The sequence below is a fragment of the Botrytis sinoallii genome, assembly GCF_014898435.1.
Source record: "Botrytis sinoallii strain Bc 23 chromosome Unknown BSIN_001, whole genome shotgun sequence".
NCBI classification, from domain to species: Eukaryota; Fungi; Ascomycota; class Leotiomycetes; order Helotiales; family Sclerotiniaceae; genus Botrytis; species Botrytis sinoallii.
This window is the reverse complement of record NW_024066028.1, coordinates 2,207,355-2,226,556: the sequence shown is the minus strand read 5'-3', so window position 1 is coordinate 2,226,556 and position 19,202 is coordinate 2,207,355. Positions and strand designations below refer to the sequence as shown.

Here is a 19,202-nt window from a genome sequence, read left to right as displayed (position 1 = left end):
GATATGGATGGATTGATACCAATCACCAAGCCAATAATTATGTGTCGGAAGGAATGTTATTGATGTGAAATCGGAAAGAATCTCTCTGTTTCGGAAGAGGGACTGTGTAGAAGGCCCTCAAAGTGGGGTACGGGTGTCGTTATTATGAATTATAGATATTTAGCTGTAGATTGCTTATCTTTCCCCGATTATAAGCAGGTAATTTGATCAAAAGGTGGGGTTAGAGAATGTTATCAACAGAATATAGAACTAGCCGGGTACATCCCGCTGCGTGTCGGATCAACCGCTCTTTTCCTCTCGTGTCGGCAACGTCAAACATGACTATAGCGAGACAAAGATATTCATTGATAGGAGATCCTCGATAACTAGAGCGAATGTTCGGTCAATTATTGGGGCTCTTGAGCCCAATAGTCTATGATGATATCTATGTCTTATCTTAGAACACCGATGGCACCGGGCCGTATGAAGACATGACGATCTATTGTACTACTTGATATGCACCGTCTTGGCTATTGATCATATATATATATATATCCGTTCACAATTCTCAACATACTTCTATCATTCAACTAAGTCACAGCTCAACTTACACATCCTTGATCTAAAGTATTCATTAAACATATCGATCTAGTGAGCGGCTATTATCCACCAAATTTATATATTCTTGGTTAAGATCCTCACAAAGAAACAACCCTTTCGTTTTCTTTCCTACTCTAGAAAGCGAGATTAGAAGATTTAGTCTCACAACAAAAATGCCCGCTCAATCTGGATTCAGGTCGTTGGATGTTGGTGTCGTAGGGGGTGGAATTGGAGGGTTGAGTACTGCTATTGCTTTGCGTCGTGCTGGACATCGAGTCACAATATACGAACGGGCTGATTACGCTGGAGAAGTTGGTGCTTCAGTATCTTGCGCTGCTAATGGCACAAAATGGTTACATGAGTGGGATGTCCCGGTTGAGAAGGGAGATCCTGTCATCTTGAAGAAGCTAATTCGACGTGATTGGAAAACTGGAGAGCCTGATTCTGTGTATGATCTCGACGATTATGAAGAGAAGTGGGGACATGTAAGTTCCTAACATCAATCAATGTTTCAGAAACCAGGAGCTGATGTGTTCGTGATAGGTTTACAACATGTTCCACAGGCAATATATGCATGCTATGCTTATGGATAGTGCTGTAGCTGAACCAGAAAAGCCGGGAGTACCAGCCAAGTTACTCGTCAATCACAAGGTGAGTGCTAAGCATACTTGAGCATACAGAGACCAAATTGAACCTTTTTAATTGACTGTACTTTGTTAGTGCTCTGGACTTGACGCCGAGACTGGAACTATCACATTTGAAAATGGAAATACTGCAGTACATGACGTTGTCATTGGAGCTGACGGTATTGGATCCGCGATTCGTTCCCTCATTGGCATCAAAGTTGAGAGGAGAGCGGCCGATGCCAGTTGTCTCCACGCCAATGTAGACACCGAAGAAGCAGTCAAGCTTGGCTTGGTTGATTACTCGCAGAATAGTGCCCTCGAATACTGGGGAGGTCTGAATACCCATTACAAGATCGTTCTTTCGCCTTGTAATGGCGGTAAACTACTATCTTATTACTGTTTCTTTCCAAGAGAGAAGGGCGATTATTCCAACCAGGCATGGGGTGCGAAAGGAACAGTAGAAGAACTTCTTGCTCCTTTCCCAGATCTGGACCCCCAGGTTTACAAACACTTGTCAATCGGAAAGGATGTTGCTCCCTGGAGATTGTGGATTCACGAACCCTATCCATACTGGCAAAAAGGCAATGCTTGTGTCATAGGAGATGCAGCTCACCCTGTAAGTTGTGACCCAGCTGGCGTTAAGCACTTTTGAAACTGATTTGTATTGCAGATGATGCCAGATCAAAGTCAAGGAGCATGTATGGCCATCGAAGATGCAGCAGCTCTTGGTATTATTTTCAGCGAAAAACATTTCAACGGCGATGTGCAAGAGGCCTTGAGAGTTTATGAGCAAGTCAGAAAGCCCCGTGCAACACGTGTACAAGCCGCTGCTGCAAAGGCACGAGAGAACATCAATGAACGTATTGGTGAGATTACCCAACTTTCGATGCATTTCTATATCCATGACAACAGCTAATATGAATACAAATCTTAGGTTTCTCTAGTAACACCAACTCAGCAGTATACAAAGTTTCTGACGAGAAGGCGAAATTGACGATTGAAGAAATGAATGAGTAAGTCAAATATTCCCTTTGATCAGACAACCTCCATTGACAATCAAGCAGATATGACATGCACGATGATGTCCTGAAGAATTATGCGCAAGTTAGAGGAGAGGTTTCTTGAATGAAGAAATTTTAATTATCGGAATCTTTTGGCAGGGGAACAATCAATAGAAGGCTCCCACTGTGTTCTTCATTTTTTACATAGGCACAGTTTAGCATTGGAGTTTTGGTGTTCGGGCTAGCGAATGTGTATAATCGATCTTATAATTTTATTCGATCACCTCCACATAAGAATTGTTTCAAATTACCTAGATAGCCAGCTGTGAAATATAGAGTTATTGGCTGTGTAATGTTGTTTTATTGTGCAATCGAATCTTCGCGAGCCCGGTTCTAATGTAAGAGGATGTATCCTCGCAAGAGTGACATAGAATCTTAAGTCCCTATCTAAATAATTGACAACAGGACGATAATGTTGAAGAAAGCCTTATGAATACCTAAAATATGTATCAATTTGAAGGAAAATGAGTGTCTCGGTATTGGGGATCATCATCAAACTCGGAATGATTAGATATTATCCCTTGGAACGCCTCGTCAAAACTCGCTTCTTCGATGAGAGAGTGCCATATATTCTATGATAGGTATGTTAGCATTATTTCGATAGAAAAAGACGGATGAGAAAAGAGCAACAACAAACCCAATCAATATCCAAATCATTCGGGTTCTCAAACATCCCTTCTTCGAGAAACAACCTGTCATTCAAACGCTGAGTTGGCTCGGTGATATCGATTTCATTTTTACAACAGGGGCGTCAATTTCCAGCTGAGCGAGACTAATCTCTTCTGACGGCTTGAAGTTAAGGAGCATATTCGTCAGAACCCGATATACCCTCCAAGCTTCGTCGGAAGTATTTCGAACATCTTTCCATATTTTCCACGATTTTCCTAGTGCATCTAGGTGCAAGTCGGATCCATGATCCAGTGTTGTATTCGCGTTTATGTCTTTTCGTTTGCGCTCCAGATTAAGGAAAAGCATCATAGAGGCAAGAGTAAAAAAATTGCCTAGCCTGCGCGACCTCGTAACAACGTGGTACATAGCTTGGGATCTCTGGTTTGGTTCGTTGAGAATCATGCAAGATATGCTGTTGAGATAGAATTGCTAATGATGACGAAATATATCTGTCTCGAGAGATTTTGTATTTATCATTGATTCGAGCCCTAACAAGGCCGCTAACCCTCTACTAACTAACATCCTTCGATGACCCGAAAACATTTGATGGACAAGAGCATTACCATACCTCCAAGCTCCTGGCACACATGTTTCTCTGGAACTTTGTCGACTATGTGTCAGCCAAGGATGTCATAGTCAACCTTGCAGACCCAGCTTGATGCCGAGGAACAGGACTAGGACGAGATGCTGAGGGGGCAATGAAGGTATTCATAAAGCTCTTCGGTCTTCTTGGTAGAACACTCAAGGTTGGCGCGTCATGTTTCGTCGATGCAGTAGTGAACAAAGGCGAAGAATCTCATAATTGTTTTCTCATGAGTTGACAGATCCATCTGTAAGTTAAACCTACTTACTCTATTAACTGCGATCATTCACTAAAGTATCACGCAGCTTCGCCACGCTTCTGTACACACCCGGAGGGTAAGAAGCTGAGGCAACGTGTTTGGGAGGAGACGCTAGCTGAACTCCAGTTCGCTGGAGTTCGTGATATTCTTGAATCTATGAGAAGATTATGAAGGATTTGGGGGCATATCTTCCTATCCACCACTTACGAATAGCTTTTTTTCTCCTTCTTTTTTTCGGAAGAGAGAGAGATAAGGCCACCTATGTATGTCGCGACGCTAGATTAGTTTGCATTAGATCTTATTTATGCATATATTCAATATTTTTCGAATGTTAAAAACAAGAATAACATCTCAAACCCCTTACCGTATTGATCATTACAATTGGCAAACAGAGTTGACAAGCGACTACGCGATCCATCAACTAAACTGCTCAGTAAGCCAAAGATTCACGTCTGATTCTAGCCCACACTTCTTCAAAAATATTCAGTTGCTTTCATTTCCATATAATAATTCCCAACATTTGTATATAAAATGTTCGGTCGAGATTCGACCGTCTGAGGCCAGAATCAACTTATTTATTCTCATCCTCTTTCCCAACTTCCTCAATTCTTTATTTCTTCATTCTGATCTTTGAACCCATCAAGTTTGAACAAATTTTTGGCATTATCCCTTCCAATGTCCATCTTAACCTTCGGACTCAAGTCCAATCCGTCAAACCAAGTACACGCATCCTCATAACACTCGAATGGATAATCTGTCGAAAACATGATGTGATCCGACCCTAATTCTTCAATACAGTATTTCAGTGTCGACGTCGAAAAATGTCCACTGGTAGTAATCCAGATATTCTCGCGGAAGTAATCATAAATGCTCTTCTTAATAGGCAATCCCAATGGTTTCTTGATATCCTCAAACCAATGATTTATACGCCACAAATCAAAAGGAATATGTTCTCCCAAATGTCCAACGATAACCTTCAATTTGGGATTTCGATCAAAGACCCCATTGACTACCATCCCCATCAAATGTAACGAAACATTGTTCGCAAAACTCAATGGGGGTCCAATTAACCACTTACGATCTGCCCATAACGTATCAAACACCTTTCCCGTGGGCTGTTTAGGGTGCAAATAAAAGGGAACATCCAGATCTACACACTCTTGCCAGAAAACATCCCATTCCGGTTGATCATAGAAAATAATCGATTCTCCATCACTAGCGATCTGGTTATCATTCACCAGCGCTCCTTTGAAATCATACTCGGTTACGCATCTCCTCAACTCTTTCGCAGCCACAGCGGGGTCATGCATGGGTAATGCGGCAAAAGATCCATAACGATCCGGATAATCCTTAATCTGCTCATAGATGTAATCATTGGTAAGAGCAGCAACACGGAGAGCTTCAGCTGGATCGACAATATCTTGAATTCCGGGTGCGGTATAACTGAGAATATGGAAGCCGACACCATGTTTGTCGGCGTATTCGAGACGTATATTCTTCACATCACTGATTTCTCGGACGTGTTTGTCTGCGTCTACAGCGAAGAGACCTGCCCACCATTTGGCCTTTTCGGCGAATTCTGGGAGGTTGAAATGGTCTTCGATGGTGATCTTCCCCAACATGTTGAGAGTGATTTTGCAATTGTTGCTGCACTTTGAAAGCAATGCGGTAGGCTTAGGAAGAATTGTAAAAAGAAGTAATTAGATGATTTGAGAATCAGAGAATCAGAGAATTTTTGTGTTCAGATTGATGTAACATATAAGAATCTATCAATTCCAACAATCTGGGGTAAATTTATAGTCCCGCCAGCGGAAAGGAGCACTTGACTCCGGCCCGCCTCCTTTTCCCCGCAACGTGGGGAAGAACAAAGTCAATAAGCTTACCCGCTGTTGAATAATGAACTCAGCTAACTCAGCCATACGACTACGGCTGTCGGCACATTTTTGAAACGCATCCAATGGCTCGTAAGGTTTTGTATCTCGTGTCTGATACGAACAAGACATCGTCATCGCTTACTCGTGGTCGATGTGTATGAGCGGCCCGCGGTGTAGCGGATAGGGTACGGGTAATAAGTGAAGTGGACATGGACGTGCAAAGAAGAATGAATCATGAATGAAGCTATTCCACTTTTCTAATGATTCATCACAGATTACGCATGATCATCGGCAATATTGACAAAATCTCTCATTGTTGCACATCTGAATTGACTCGTTTTTTTTCTCGCTCAGGTGCTTCAAGAGCCTAGATCTCCCCCTTGCAATTTGTTGCATATCTAAACAATGAATCGTAAGACGGAAGTGGGGATTTAATATATTTTAATCATTTGAAAGTAATATGTTGCAAGTCTTAAAATTTTGAGTTTGACTCGCAAAATACAAAAGATTTGAGGCTTGTGGATGGAATTTGAGGTGAGCTGAAGCATCGTAAGAGGAACTGTTTGTCATACTAAATCGTCTCACGATTTTCTTCCTTCCCTTTGCTATGGACGCATAATTTTCTTTAAATTTCTTTAATAGCGTTATTTTGGCCAGCAAACAAGGTATAAAATAATATCAAAGCCATATCAATTTAATTCCCACCTACAACAATATTAGGATGTAGCGTTTTCGTTCCGTAAACAGGCTTTTTAGTGATATCGTGCGGCATAGCCACAACCTCATCGCCCACAATAATTTTGAGAGTAGGTAATGAAGTTGCATGTAATGGTGTATTGTCAAGCTGAATATCTATCAGCGCAGTGTCCTAATTTCTCGACACCGAAAGGAAATATCCAGAGACAAAACTCACCAGCTGTGCTCTCCACCTCAAGTTCTTTTTCAAGAATTCTTCCGTCCCTTCGCCATTCCCATCGTCATCTTGCCCTTTGTAACTACCTCCAATAGCAGGCTCCCTCAAAATAACAATCTCATCATAGGCTAATGCTTTCGTCGCATCATTAGAAACAGCACCCGGCGGAGGTAAAATCACTAGACTTCCTACCAAACTTTCACTTCTCCCCCACTCCTCTGGACTCTCTGGTATCTTGCCTAGAAAAAGTCGAATAATAAACCGCTGGCCTTGAAGATCCAATTTAGAGACAGTGAGTGCTGCGGTCCATTCTCGTAGTGTTTTGTTCGTGCTTGGTCCTTCGTGTTGTTTTTCTGAGAAAAGTTCTCGACTATCAAAATTCCGCTTCTTAATCTTGGAATTGCTTCCATCTGAATTGTATAATGCATTTACTCTTCCTGTCACATAACTTGTCATTTGAGCAGCTGTCATATTCCAATCCATAATTTCTGGATAACTATACCCAAGTTGCGACATCGATCTGCAAGTATTCGATGTGAAAAAGCTGGAACTGGTGATAGCAAAGGGCTTCAGAGGAGAAGAGGCAGTATCAATGGTCCCAGGGGTGATAGTGTACGTGCCATACCAGTCGATTAAGCCGGTAATGAATGTAGAAGGATTAATGGCTTGATACATGGAGAGAACTCGGTCGACGTTTGCGTGGTGGAGCCAGCTATCCAGGTCAGCCGCTGTGTATGTTTTATAATAGATAGGGAATGTTAACAGAAATAAAAGGAAAATATGGGCTTTTACAATATAGGATCAAATCCAGAATAGCTCAGAAAGGACATATGTCCATAAGCACCTCCTACAAGAACATGTACCGCACCGTGCGGTGACTCTATACTCGCCCCCGAGACTGCCATCGTAGCAAAGCTATTGAAATTACTTGATTTCATGATTGCTGTCCACTGTCACCGCCCTCATCAGCATTCTGATATTTCTTTTTTATTCTTGATTCTATTCCACCATATATTTCATGGAATTTAGCCCAAGACGATGATACCAAATAGAAAACTTACCACTTGATCTCCCAACCCTGCATTTTGCAAGTTCGTGTTTGCAGCATTGAAATCACTTTGTCCATTACTTAGGTTATCTGGATTTCTCACCGTCCAATTGTACTGTGCCATATAACCGTCACTGTCCCCAGGGGGAAATTGTTGCTGATTGAGCGGTTTATTCTGAAAGTTATAACGGAAAAGTGGATTGTTCACATAGGCAGTAGCCCCAGAGGGGAGAACGATAGGGATAGTGGCGACGTTGGTGATACTAGGCATGCTAGGGCTAGCACCCCAGTCCCAAAAAGGGATACGGAGGTTATCAGCGGCGGTTTGGTAGGCGGGATAAAGCGTATATATATAGCTTTTTGCTATCGTTTGGGCATAGCTGGCGAGAACTTGCTACAGTTAGAGATGGAGCGTGAGTAATTTGCTTTTAGCTTGAGATTGCAGGGAATTTTACCTCAAAGAGTGCCAGGTAAGGACGATGCCATGTAGTGAACAATACTGAATCTATATTGCACGTTAACACTTAGTCTCACATCCAGAGCTTTTTCGTCTGACCATGTGTACAATACCCAGTGGTTGGGGCCGCGATAGCTTGATTTACACCATCCCAAGCAACATACGGTCGACCGTGAATACCTACAGAAAATCTCAGTCAATACTGAAGGTAATTGTGCATGCTTAGTGTTCCGAGCCAATCGAGTTCATATGAACGTTGTTCGAGATTACCCACCTGCCAGTTGAAAGTAGGAGAGTCCATCAGTATATTCGTTTGCAGCTTGCATGGCAAGAAGAGCTTGAATATATAGCGACCTTTATACGTAGAGATTAACAACTGAATGGTAAAATTATGTGTATTTAAGACATCTATTGTAAGGAAGCTTACCATTGTTGAATGTTATTCTGCAAATCGTCGATATTCTGTCTGAAAGGTCGAGCCTTTGTATTCGAGTTGATACCAGTTGTCACCCCAGTTATGGGATAATACTGAGCATTGCCATAAGTGATAAAGATAGAACATGCAAGCAATCCCCAAGGGAAATACGGGTATTTGATTATCATAATAGCTCTTCTGAGGCTGTGCGGTGAAAGTTTTGGAGTAAAAACAGTATGACATAAACTCAAGGAAAAGTATACGTGCCTACAAAACCATTCATATATGAAGTTCCAAGCAGAGCAAACAGCAAACAACAAAATACAAAATAAACCAAAATTTCAGCCTCGGTCGTAAGGATGAAAGTTGACCACACAGGTGTCGCAAAAGATTGCATGCAAATCCATAAATGCAGTGGATGTTGGAACATGCCATACCCACGAGTTAGATCTCTCTCCGAGTAACACAAATTCATGGAATACAACAATAGATACGACATTGCATAGCTAGTTCAAGAAAGAAAGTCACTAATAGTACAAGAATCTCGGGATTGCCTTTGTCACACGAGAATGATTCAAAATGACGACTTCGTAATTTATTTGTGATAGAAACGCCAACCTCTTCAACGGCGATGCGAGCGTTCAGTGCTAAAGTATATAGAAGGGTGCGTTCGGGTTCTCCAGGAATTTATTGATGTGTACCATGCAAGAATATCCAATCGCGTATGAATTGACAAACATCTACTATGAACTCGACCGATCTCCCGATGCCGTCATCTAAGATCTCAGTGTGCTGCGGGAACGTTACATTTGCAACGAATGCTTTTTCAGACAACTTTGAAAAAATGTGTGCAAGAACAGGTCGACTCAATAATACCTTGGTAGGTGCTATGTATTTGAAAAATTACCCAGGTCATGAGCTAAGAGAACGCGTAATCTCAAACGAATCACGAATCTTGAAAAAATTCAACGACTGCAGGCCGACCACCCTTATATGCTAGTTGCCGTCAATAGAGGCTGTGGTACGTTGACACGAAATTGCAGAAACACAGACCGATGAATATCCATTCTCAGCTCTCTTCCAATCGCACATGAATCATTCCAAGTTTATGAAGCTTTGCAAATGGAAAAGATATCTTCCGAACACTTAGACTTCCAAAATTTGTCCTTTCTGTTTCCAACGTCGATTGACAGCACAATAAAAGATACCAAAAGAGATCTTCTTAAAGTCAGAGCCAGTATCTTGTACTTACAATATTCGCACATCTAGAACATTGATGCCCACTGCTTTGTTATTTTGTCATTCAACACAAGATCATGTGCAATGATTTTCGGATCAAGGAAAATCATACACATCGCAACACCATATCAAACCATGGAAGGATTTTAAACTTCTCGCACAACCATTTTTTCCTTTCCTTATGCTGGTCCACAGTTTAAGAGAAAAACGAATATACGTTACCATAGGTCTGATTGAAGCTCGCTCCCATTGTCAAAAACAGAGCCTGTGAAAGCGAAGCCTATTGCACCGATTCTTATGAATACACCATAAATGACACTGCTAATCATCCTATAGTACACCTATCGTCTATGCTGAATTGTCAAAGTACAGTTACAATTCCACTTTGTGTGGCACACACGATATACACATTGAAATTCCAACACGAAGCATCGTATCCATAGCAGCTTTTTCTATACATAATCTGCACAGATAATTTGTGGCGGCTGCAGCTGCACTATTTTTGCTGAACATATCAACTTCTGTCAAGAACAATGAAAACGATGATATCATTGGAAAGAGTTCAGCGGCCCGAATATAAACCATCAGTCCAGAAGACCACCGGAATTTTGGTTTCCGTGCTTTGACCATGGTAGTATATTCTCCCGACTGACGTCTGTGAGACTGACCTGAGTAGCATTTGCTCGTAACACGCTGGTAAAATACGTGTTTTGGAAACCGGAGATCGATAGAGTGTATAGATGTGCTTGATCGTGAAGTGTGATGGACCGTAAGCTCCTTGATGGGAATAAAATGGCAGAAGATGTCTATTCGAGCATTACCAGGAAAAACCACTGTGACTCAGTCGGTACAGTGAGAATAAGAGCTTGATACTTGAGACCTACAAGATCAAGTTACTAGACCTGTATAGTCCAGAAAGCCCTATCGACATCAATGATTGTTTGTGCTTGAATTACTCAAAGTATGGCCGTTTCTGGAAGAGCCGAAGGAAAAGAATCATCTCACAACGACGGATTAAAGCACTTGCTTGGAGTGAGTGGTAAAGAATAACTACATGACTTCATGTATAATAATATTATTTGGTATCATTTGACGGTTGCCACGATTGTATATGTATCTATTTAGTGGAAGTCACTCGGACTCACAATGTGGGGTACACACTACAGGCGCGAAAATTAACCAGTTCAAGCTCAAGAACAAAAACGACAAAAACACCAAGGACACATAAAATCAAGCAACTCCCAAACAATCGATGTTCAATGATGGCAATGAAGCTGGAAAATACAGTATTTCACTGTGATGATTATATCTTTTCTGCTTATGAAGCGTAAATGATTCTTTCAACCATGAACAAGTGTGTTGAGAGAATCGTCGACGAAAAACATGAAGGTCAATTCAGGACACTCCAGGAGCAATTGCTCAGAGTACACCGAATATCAAAGATACCTTGTACCCGCTTGCTATACGTGACATTGTCATCACCTTATCGAGGACTAAACATATCAGGTTCTCACGCCTCATAAAGCCTGCCGGCCCAAGTGGGTGTGTAGTGTTCATGATCAAGAAGGTCCGATGTACTTAAGGAAGTGAATTGCGACTTGTGTTAGTCAGTCAGTCATGCTTTTACTCCTTGGATTTTAATCATTACGACAGAGGCTAATTTTGAGTTTGAACTGTTTCTCGTATGAAATGCGAATAGTCTGAAGTATAGACTTTTAATATTCCCTAAAGTTCTACAAGTGTTCACGTCCTCGCTGACATATGCGCATGAGTCACGTGGCCAGACACAAGTCCAAATTTGCTTGCATTTTGGGGGGGAGAGGCGGGGTGACAGCGCAACGCCTTACTGAACTGCTTTGGAAGCGATTTTCCTCAATTCCTATGACATGTACGGAAATCTCGGGCCCATTATGACGTTCAACTGTCATGAGGTTGTAGCACAGATTTCTAACGCTTCGGCTTTCAGCCACATCACCAGCCACATTCACAATTTTCAAACTTTACCTAGCCAATGAGAGCCCCGTTCATTGCACATGTCCATTTCACAAATCATATGAATTTCCTTTCAATCTACGATTTGAATTCTAGGCATTAGATAAAGCCATCATACGCTGTAGTCACAGCCTCCAACGACTTAATGGTAGAATGGAGTGAGGCTCTCCAATAAGATCGCTAAGAACTCCCACGTGTAGTGCTTCTTAGGCTCTCGCTACTCCTATACCAAGATCTTGACTTCTTGGGATTTCTTGGAATCAATCCCATCTTGTCCGTATCAAAATGTTGGATCGATACAGCCCAACATGAGAAGTCTGGAGAGTCCACAACAATACTGATCATTGTTAATACCAAGAAGAATAGAACATTTCCAAGAGACCAAAGTCGTTACGTTCTTAGGAAGACTTTCTTGGGACGCGGCATATCGGATATCAGTTCTAGATTTTTGAAGACATGAGTATATAATCGTAGAATCCCGTAGCTATGGCTGCTTTCACAACCATAATCAAACCAAACCTTCGTCTCTGTGAGCTTGACATCTGAAATCAAAATGGCAGTCCTAGAACAATTTGATTACATCTTTGCCATTGGCATGATCTTTGCTTTCCTCGATGCTTGGAACATCGGTGCCGTAATCCTATTTCCAGCCTTCCTAGACCCATTGCTGATACCGAAAACAGGTGCAAATGATGTTGCGAACTCCTTTGCCACTTCCGTCTCTTCCAGGTCGTTGACGATGAAGCAAGCTATGATGATAGCCACTGTAATGGAATTTGGTGGTGCCGTTGGTGTTGGGTAAGTTTGTCTTGATATCTTCTTATGTCAACCCTTTTGATACTAATAAATCTTCAGTGCTCGTGTTGCAGACACTATCCGAGGCAAAATTCTTTCAACCAAGGCTTTCGAGGCAGAACCGTCTGTCTTGATGTTGGGAATGACATGTGCTCTAGTATCTTCTTCTCTTTATTTAACACTAGCCACAAGGCTAGGTCTTCCCATTTCAACTACGTAAGTATGATCCTTATACAAGTTGTCAATCATCTTACTAAGTAACCCCATAGTCATAGCATAATTGGAGGGGTGATAGGAGTAGGTATTGCGGCGATAGGAGGAGATGGAGTCAACTGGGGCTGGAATGGAGTATCACAGGTTTTCGCAGCCTGGGTCATCGCACCAGGAATCGCTGGTGCTTTTGCAGCTATTCTCTTCCTGGTCACAAAGTACGGTGTCATGAAACGAAAGAATCCAGTGCGCGCTGCACTTATTAGTATTCCATTCTATTTTGGACTTACCACGGGCTTATTGACCAGTATGTCCCATCCAAATTCCTTTTGCAAGAGAGACCTGTAGTAATCTAGCTAACTCTTCGTCAAAAAGTGCTTATCGTCTGGAAAGGCGCCGCTTCCGCATCAGCAGCCGTCAAAACATGGGGACCTGGCGAATACGTGGGTGTGATTTTTGGTACCGCCATCGGTTGCGCTCTTCTATCTGTTATTTTCCTCCTCCCATTTCTGTACCGAAAATTAGTGCTAAACGATTGGCAACTTTACTGGTGGCACATCCCCCAAGGCCCATTGCTGCTTCGACGCGGAGAAGTTCCTCCTAACACCTCTGGACGCGAGATCATCCAGAATTATTACAAAGGACACAAGACGCGCGCAGAGCTTGATGCCGAAGGCTCGGATAATGTGAAGAATCTACCTAGTGATGACGTTGAATCAAAAACAAATGAGGATGCAAATGAAAAGCATGGTATTTCATTTGTTTCTCCTGCCTCTTCGGATATCGGGTCTTCAACAAGGGATGAGACAACAGCAACTCCTGTCATCACAAATGAAGAGCCCATACAGGCAAAACCTTGGTATGAACCTAAAACACTCTTAGCCACAGCAAAACGTATCTTCTTCCACGGTGTTTCCGTCGATGTCGTTGCCGAACAGAAGAAATCCTCTATTCTTACTGGCAATCTCGAAGCCATGCACGCCCGTGCAACCCACTACGATAACAAGGCTGAGCACACCTATTCATTCTTACAAGTACTGACTGCCGCCACTGCATCCTTTGCTCACGGAGCTAATGATGTCTCAAACGCCGTTGGACCTCTTGCTGCTATCTATTTCATCTGGCACACCGGCTCCATCCAATCTAAATCACCTGTGCCAGTATGGATTCTATGTTACGGAGCCGGTGCCCTCGTCATCGGCCTTTGGACATACGGATACAACATCATGCGCAATCTCGGCAACCGATTAACACTGCATTCCCCCTCTCGGGGATTCTGCATGGAGCTCGGTTCTGCTATAACTGTTATTATGGCCACCCGACTTGCATTGCCCGTGTCTACTACCCAATGTATCGTTGGAGCTACAGTTGGAGTCGGACTTGTGAATGGGGATGTGAAGAGTATTAATTGGCGAATGGTGGGATGGATTTATATGGGATGGATCATTACATTGCCGGTTACGGGTATCATTTCGGGGTGTTTGATGGGTCTCATTCTGAATGCTCCAAGATGGGGAATGGGCGTTTGAGAATTTGATAAAGGAGATGAATTTTTAGTGCCAATAGGTCGAAGGAGCTTCATGGTTTGGATGCTTTGCGATCGAGAAGGATTTAATTGCAGGACAGTACAACGCTACTATTTCACTAAAATCAGAGAGTCTATAAATGTAACATTAGGGGACAGAAGACACACTGATCGTTTCATTTCCTTCAAAGCTTTTTGATACAATCTTTATCTAAACTATTCTTTCCCGCCTTGTGTTTCTCTAGTACCCACTTTGCCTCTTCCTCATCGCCATTACACAAGAATCATGATACAAGCGTCTCGTTTTACTCCCCTTTCCAGACGTTGAATCGACACGCACCCGACAATATCCGCCCCCTTGTAATTTTTCTATTAGCCAACAAAAGGGAACGCCAATTTGCCTGCCTCTTCCATTTACTTTTCCGAGATTCGACCATCAATTCCTTCCCCCCTTAATTACTCGCGGGCTTTTTCTGTGTTCTCCCTGAGTAACGTAATAATTCATTTCCCTCATCTGAGATAGTCACTGAATTTGCCCACTTCTTCACTCCGGCGATTGCACTCAAGCCGGTTTAATCAATACACCCAAAGTTTCACGAACAAAAAAATAGTACGAATATGTCACCATATGTCACCGCGAATAATAGACTCCACCAACACCATCACAATAGGGAAACCATGTAGTACGCTTTATGTATGCCATTAATCTAGTATCTAAGTACTGTCCGGGCGAAGGTACCCACTCCTATGATGAAGTGCCCTCCAATCAGCCGACGAGAAAACAACTTATCAGCTCAGCTAAAATTGAAAGGAACCAAAAGCCAATGATAAGCACCAGCAAGAGTCCCGCTCGCTCATCAAACTTCATAATTTTTATCAAGAACGCAAAACTCCAATCCAGATGCTATGCATGCAAAGAGGTATTTGAACTTGATGAATGAATGAGACAAGAAAAAATACAGCAATCAAAATTTATTCATGATCGAGAATGAATAACGTTGTGCATGTATTGCACAACGAATGCCATCGACCCCAAACTCCCAATTATATCAATTGATACTCCTAAGAACTCCTGATTCCCACCAGCGATATTACTATTTATGATATTGCCGTAAACGTGCAGCTAGTGCTGAACTCTGGAATTCGTCTTGATCTGGAAAACGCCAAAGACCCAATCATTCAACCATAACTCCATTAACTTCGGCATCAAAAATTACTTCCTGCGGATTGCGAGGATCGTACCATGCAACTCGTCTCTCATCTCCGCGACGCCCCCCAACTGTAGTCCAAACATGCTTGAGCTTTTTATCGTCGTAAATTTCACGATGCCCCATCCATCGTAAACGTGTCTTGGGTTCCATATCGCTGATTCCAAGACCACCGTTTTGTACCCACTCTTTGACTGCACATCTGATAAATTCAACTTTTCTCCTAAAGTCATTTGCTTGGGGGAGACCTTGAATCATCGGATCAATCTCGGGACGTTTGCGTGAAGTGGGCTTCACTGCCCTCGACGGCTTAGCCATGAAGTTTAGAAGTGTTTGCAGAGGATAGGAGAGATGTTGTCGCTCATCAAGGGCAGTCGTCGGAAGTGTTCCATTTTCCGTGAGCTCTCGTGCACATTCGAAAGAAAGATGATAGAAATCACACCAGAATCCATCCGCTGAAAGGACGACTTTAGTATGATCGGGAAAGTTGAACTGAAAATGGCCGTCACTGAATCCCCAGCAGCCGACATCTCCCCATCGCTGATAAAACGTGATAACTGTACTGTTGACAGTAACCTCGGGATTCTGACCGGCTGTCCATGATTCATAAGGATACTCGGCATCTCTGCCATAAGCAAACATATAATTGCCAAATTTCTTCCATAGACAAATCTTTTCTCGTTTGCGATTATCAAATGAATCTACACCTAGAGGAAGTCTGCCGGGTCGGCCCTCTGGACTTTCAGCAACTCTGTAAGTCTTGGCAGGGACCGATCCACGAATCATTCCCTTCTCACCCTTGCTTTCATAAAATTCTACATTGGGACCAGAAATTGGTATAATCTGATGCCTGTGTGCGTACAATTTGTTGGTTCGATTCGCGAGATGCCTCTCTCCGTCGCGAATAACAATGCAAGAAGGTGCGATGACGTTGTCCTCACTTTCTGGAGAACCAGCCGGTGTTTCCCTAAAGACACAACCCACACTTCCATTACTAAGAATATATCCAAGCCCATATTTGTTGGTATAATCTACCCACTTCACAACTATAGCAGGGGTTGTGGGTCTAGATTTCGGAGTGGCTGCAATGGATCTACTGTTTAAAGCTCGGTCTAGCTCAACCTGGAGACGTTGTAGGCCTTCAAGAATGTGGTCTGGTTTGCTGCCTGGCAACCACTCCAATTTCTCTTGGGGTGAAAATAGCGAAACGACCTTCTTAGTAGACTGTTTTTTCTTCAAATCCTGCGATTTTCGTTCCTCGTCCGCCTTTTGCAACTCGTCCACCAAATCGGCTGCAAGGCGCCCCTCAGCTTCGGAAGAGATTTGTGGAACAGATGGAATAGTTTTTGTCTTAAGAATACTACGGGGAGGTTTAATCTCGGTTGTTGCGTTGCTGGCCGGCTCTCTAGTATTGATTTCTCTTTGGATCGGTCGTCGAGGAAGTGCGCCTCTGATTGAAACAGTACTCAATGGCTGATCCTTGATGCGCTGCTGTGCCGCAAAGCTTTGACTAGCAGCTCTTTGAGAGACGGTTCTTTGTGAGATGGGCTTTTTGGCCAACGGTGCAAGACTCGACTCTGCGATATCCGAAGCGAGCGAATCCACAACTGTACTAGATGCCTCCATCTCAATGGCAGCTTTCTCTTCAACACTTTGCTGGTTTTGCTCTCTGACATATTCGGAATAAGGACGGTAGACAATGCCCTCAGCGAGTGGCACATTAGGCGTAAGGCCGGCTTTCTCTTCTAAAGCACATTCTTTGTAAAGACTTGTGTACTGCTTTTTTGGAGTCCAAGGACCAACTTCACATTTGATACATAACTTCTTAAGGCTTCGAGCGTATGGATTCGGCTTGCCAGGTTTGACAACGACTGAAGGGAATTGATCGGGCCTTGGAGGATCCTCTAGTAAATCGGCAGTCATCTCTTCAACCTGGGGCATCCAGCCGCAAGTGAAAAATGGATGTTGCACAATGATATCTGGATGTGGACGCTGTTCTGCATCCTGTAACATGGTGGATACCAAATCTTGAATTTCTGATGAGATCATATTGGCACTGACGAAATGTTGTGGCCAGGTGTATTCTCTTTCCTTTGCACGTCGATAAATTTCATCGGCTGTAGCGGACTGAAATGGTGGTTTCCCGGTAAGCATGGCAAAACTGAAGCATGTTAGGTCAGGTATGGAGACTTTTATAGAACTACGAAATGCCCACTCACATAATGATACCCAAACTCCATATGTCAACTGCATGATCGTGTCCACCATTGTTTTTGGATAGGATTTCAGGCGCAATGTAATTTGGTGTTCCACATAGAGTTGTCCTTCTGCATGCTGCCATATCCTTATTTGACATGAGCAATGCTGCGAGTCCGAAATCACCAATCTTAACATTCATATCCTTGTCCAAAAAGATGTTTCCCATCTTCAGATCGCGGTGTATTATACCTCTTGCATGCATATATTTGATAGCTCCAGCAATCTGGACAGTGTAGAAACGAACTTCCGGCTCCGTAAGATACTTTCTTTTTTTGACCATGTCCATTAACGAACCATTAGGACAGAGTTCCATAGCTATGTAAGTGCATTGATCGTGTGAAAACGCTCGGTAGAATCGAACAATATTTGGATGATTCATCTTTGAATGGATCTGAAGCTCGGTTTGAAACTATCACATGGGTTTAGTTCATGACATAACTGAGCAAGGGCCATTGGGCTGACCTTTTGCTCCATCTTCTTTTGTGACATGTGGCTTTTGACAATCTTCAAAGCGTACTTCTTCCTTGTCCCTTTAAGTTGACCTTCGTAACAAATGGCAAATCCACCCTTTCCAAGACAACGGCCGGTCTTGTATATAGATCCATCTTTTCGATCCGAACATGGTGGTTCTGGTACCTCACTAGGTGGTGGTGGAGGGTGATCCTTTTCTCTTGCTAGCTTGGTTGGGGGAGCTGTTTTCTGCACTGCTGTTTTCGTACGAATATTCGTGTTGACATCTCTGGGTGATAACGCGTCCATTTCTTCGTTACAGGGAAATTCTTGTTCCCAGATGCGGTAACGGTGAATGTTTTTGAAAGCTGTTTTCGTGAACTGCTCGTAGGTTTGTCCGTTGAATTTTTCGTCAACCTCCAAGCGCCTGTATTCGAGATCTAGTTGTATCACTTCATGAAACCTTTTCAGTTCGGTGCCGTCGTGAGCACAGTAAGCCTGGATAGTACGGTAGTTAGTAAAGAATAATACAGCGTGCTGGTTTTTTGGCGACTTTCGACCACAATTGGCGGCAGAGCTGCTGAATCGAGATAGAATGCATCCTATGATATCTAAGATTTCTATTTCGAGCGGTACTATTTCCCATACGAGCTTAGGATAATGAAGTTCCAAGTGCCCTCTGTCTGCACATCCTGGATGACCATATACATATCGCCCCAGCATGGAGCCATGTCGATTGGAAAACTCGGAGATCTGAGTCGAAGATGGTCTTTGTCTTTTTGCGGCTTCTTCTGCGTCTGATAATGCTACCACACTAATTTTTGGTGTCCAATGTTGAGATAATTTGTGGATGTTCACTTCCTCCATGACCGATGATTGTATAATTTTTGAAAGCAGAATTGTGACTTACAGTTGGAGGTTTAATTGTTGTCCGAGTACATTCTCCCTCGGGTAGTTAGCAATTTACTGTCAATGTTGTCAACCGATTAAAGACAGTGAATATGATGAGGCTGATAAGATCAAAAAGATGGGTGTAGAAA

The 19,202-nt window shown here is 42.8% G+C and overlaps 5 protein-coding genes across 5 annotated transcripts; 2 read left to right on the top strand and 3 right to left on the bottom strand.

The window, feature by feature from the left end:
* The first annotated feature begins 257 nt into the window (after positions 1-257).
* EAF02_000482 (uncharacterized protein) lies at positions 258-2,556 on the top strand. Its single transcript, XM_038896530.1, has 6 exons — positions 258-1,064; positions 1,123-1,230; positions 1,300-1,821; positions 1,876-2,071; positions 2,140-2,218; positions 2,270-2,556. The coding sequence occupies exons 1-6, from the start codon at positions 753-755 to the stop codon at positions 2,328-2,330; spliced, it is 1,278 nt and encodes a 425-aa protein (XP_038763389.1). The 5' UTR covers positions 258-752; the 3' UTR covers positions 2,331-2,556.
* Positions 2,557-4,379: 1,823 nt separating this feature from the next.
* Positions 4,380-5,399, bottom strand: EAF02_000481 (uncharacterized protein; the record flags this gene model as incomplete). Its single annotated transcript, XM_038896529.1, has 1 exon — positions 4,380-5,399. The coding sequence occupies one exon, from the start codon at positions 5,397-5,399 to the stop codon at positions 4,380-4,382; it is 1,020 nt and encodes a 339-aa protein (XP_038763388.1).
* Positions 5,400-6,345: 946 nt separating this feature from the next.
* EAF02_000480 (uncharacterized protein) lies at positions 6,346-8,672 on the bottom strand (the record flags this gene model as incomplete). Its single annotated transcript, XM_038896528.1, has 8 exons — positions 6,346-6,495; positions 6,565-7,276; positions 7,357-7,514; positions 7,626-8,006; positions 8,068-8,117; positions 8,169-8,249; positions 8,344-8,423; positions 8,497-8,672. The coding sequence occupies 8 exons, from the start codon at positions 8,670-8,672 to the stop codon at positions 6,346-6,348; spliced, it is 1,788 nt and encodes a 595-aa protein (XP_038763387.1).
* A 3,596-nt stretch (positions 8,673-12,268) lies between these two features.
* EAF02_000479 (uncharacterized protein) lies at positions 12,269-14,249 on the top strand (the record flags this gene model as incomplete). The annotated part of the gene is made up of 4 exons (XM_038896527.1): positions 12,269-12,513; positions 12,571-12,726; positions 12,780-13,027; positions 13,096-14,249. 4 exons carry the CDS (start codon positions 12,269-12,271, stop codon positions 14,247-14,249), a joined length of 1,803 nt encoding a protein of 600 aa, XP_038763386.1.
* A 1,171-nt stretch (positions 14,250-15,420) lies between these two features.
* Positions 15,421-19,029, bottom strand: EAF02_000478 (uncharacterized protein; the record flags this gene model as incomplete). Its single annotated transcript, XM_038896526.1, has 3 exons — positions 15,421-17,614; positions 17,673-18,121; positions 18,175-19,029. 3 exons carry the CDS (start codon positions 19,027-19,029, stop codon positions 15,421-15,423), a joined length of 3,498 nt encoding a protein of 1,165 aa, XP_038763385.1.
* Between the last annotated feature and the right edge of the window lie 173 nt (positions 19,030-19,202).

What these genes read in the sequence shown, in the direction of transcription:
- EAF02_000482 (XM_038896530.1), top strand. Translation starts at nt 753, where the DNA reads ATGCCCGCTCAATCTGGATTCAGGTCGTTGGATGTTGGTGTCGTAGGG. An exon ending in TAGGAGATGCAGCTCACCCT is followed by an intron (nt 1,822 to 1,875) that starts GTAAGTTGTGAC and finishes TTTGTATTGCAG; the next exon opens with ATGATGCCAGATCAAAGTCA. An exon ending in ACGATTGAAGAAATGAATGA is followed by an intron (nt 2,219 to 2,269) that starts GTAAGTCAAATA and finishes ACAATCAAGCAG; the next exon opens with ATATGACATGCACGATGATG.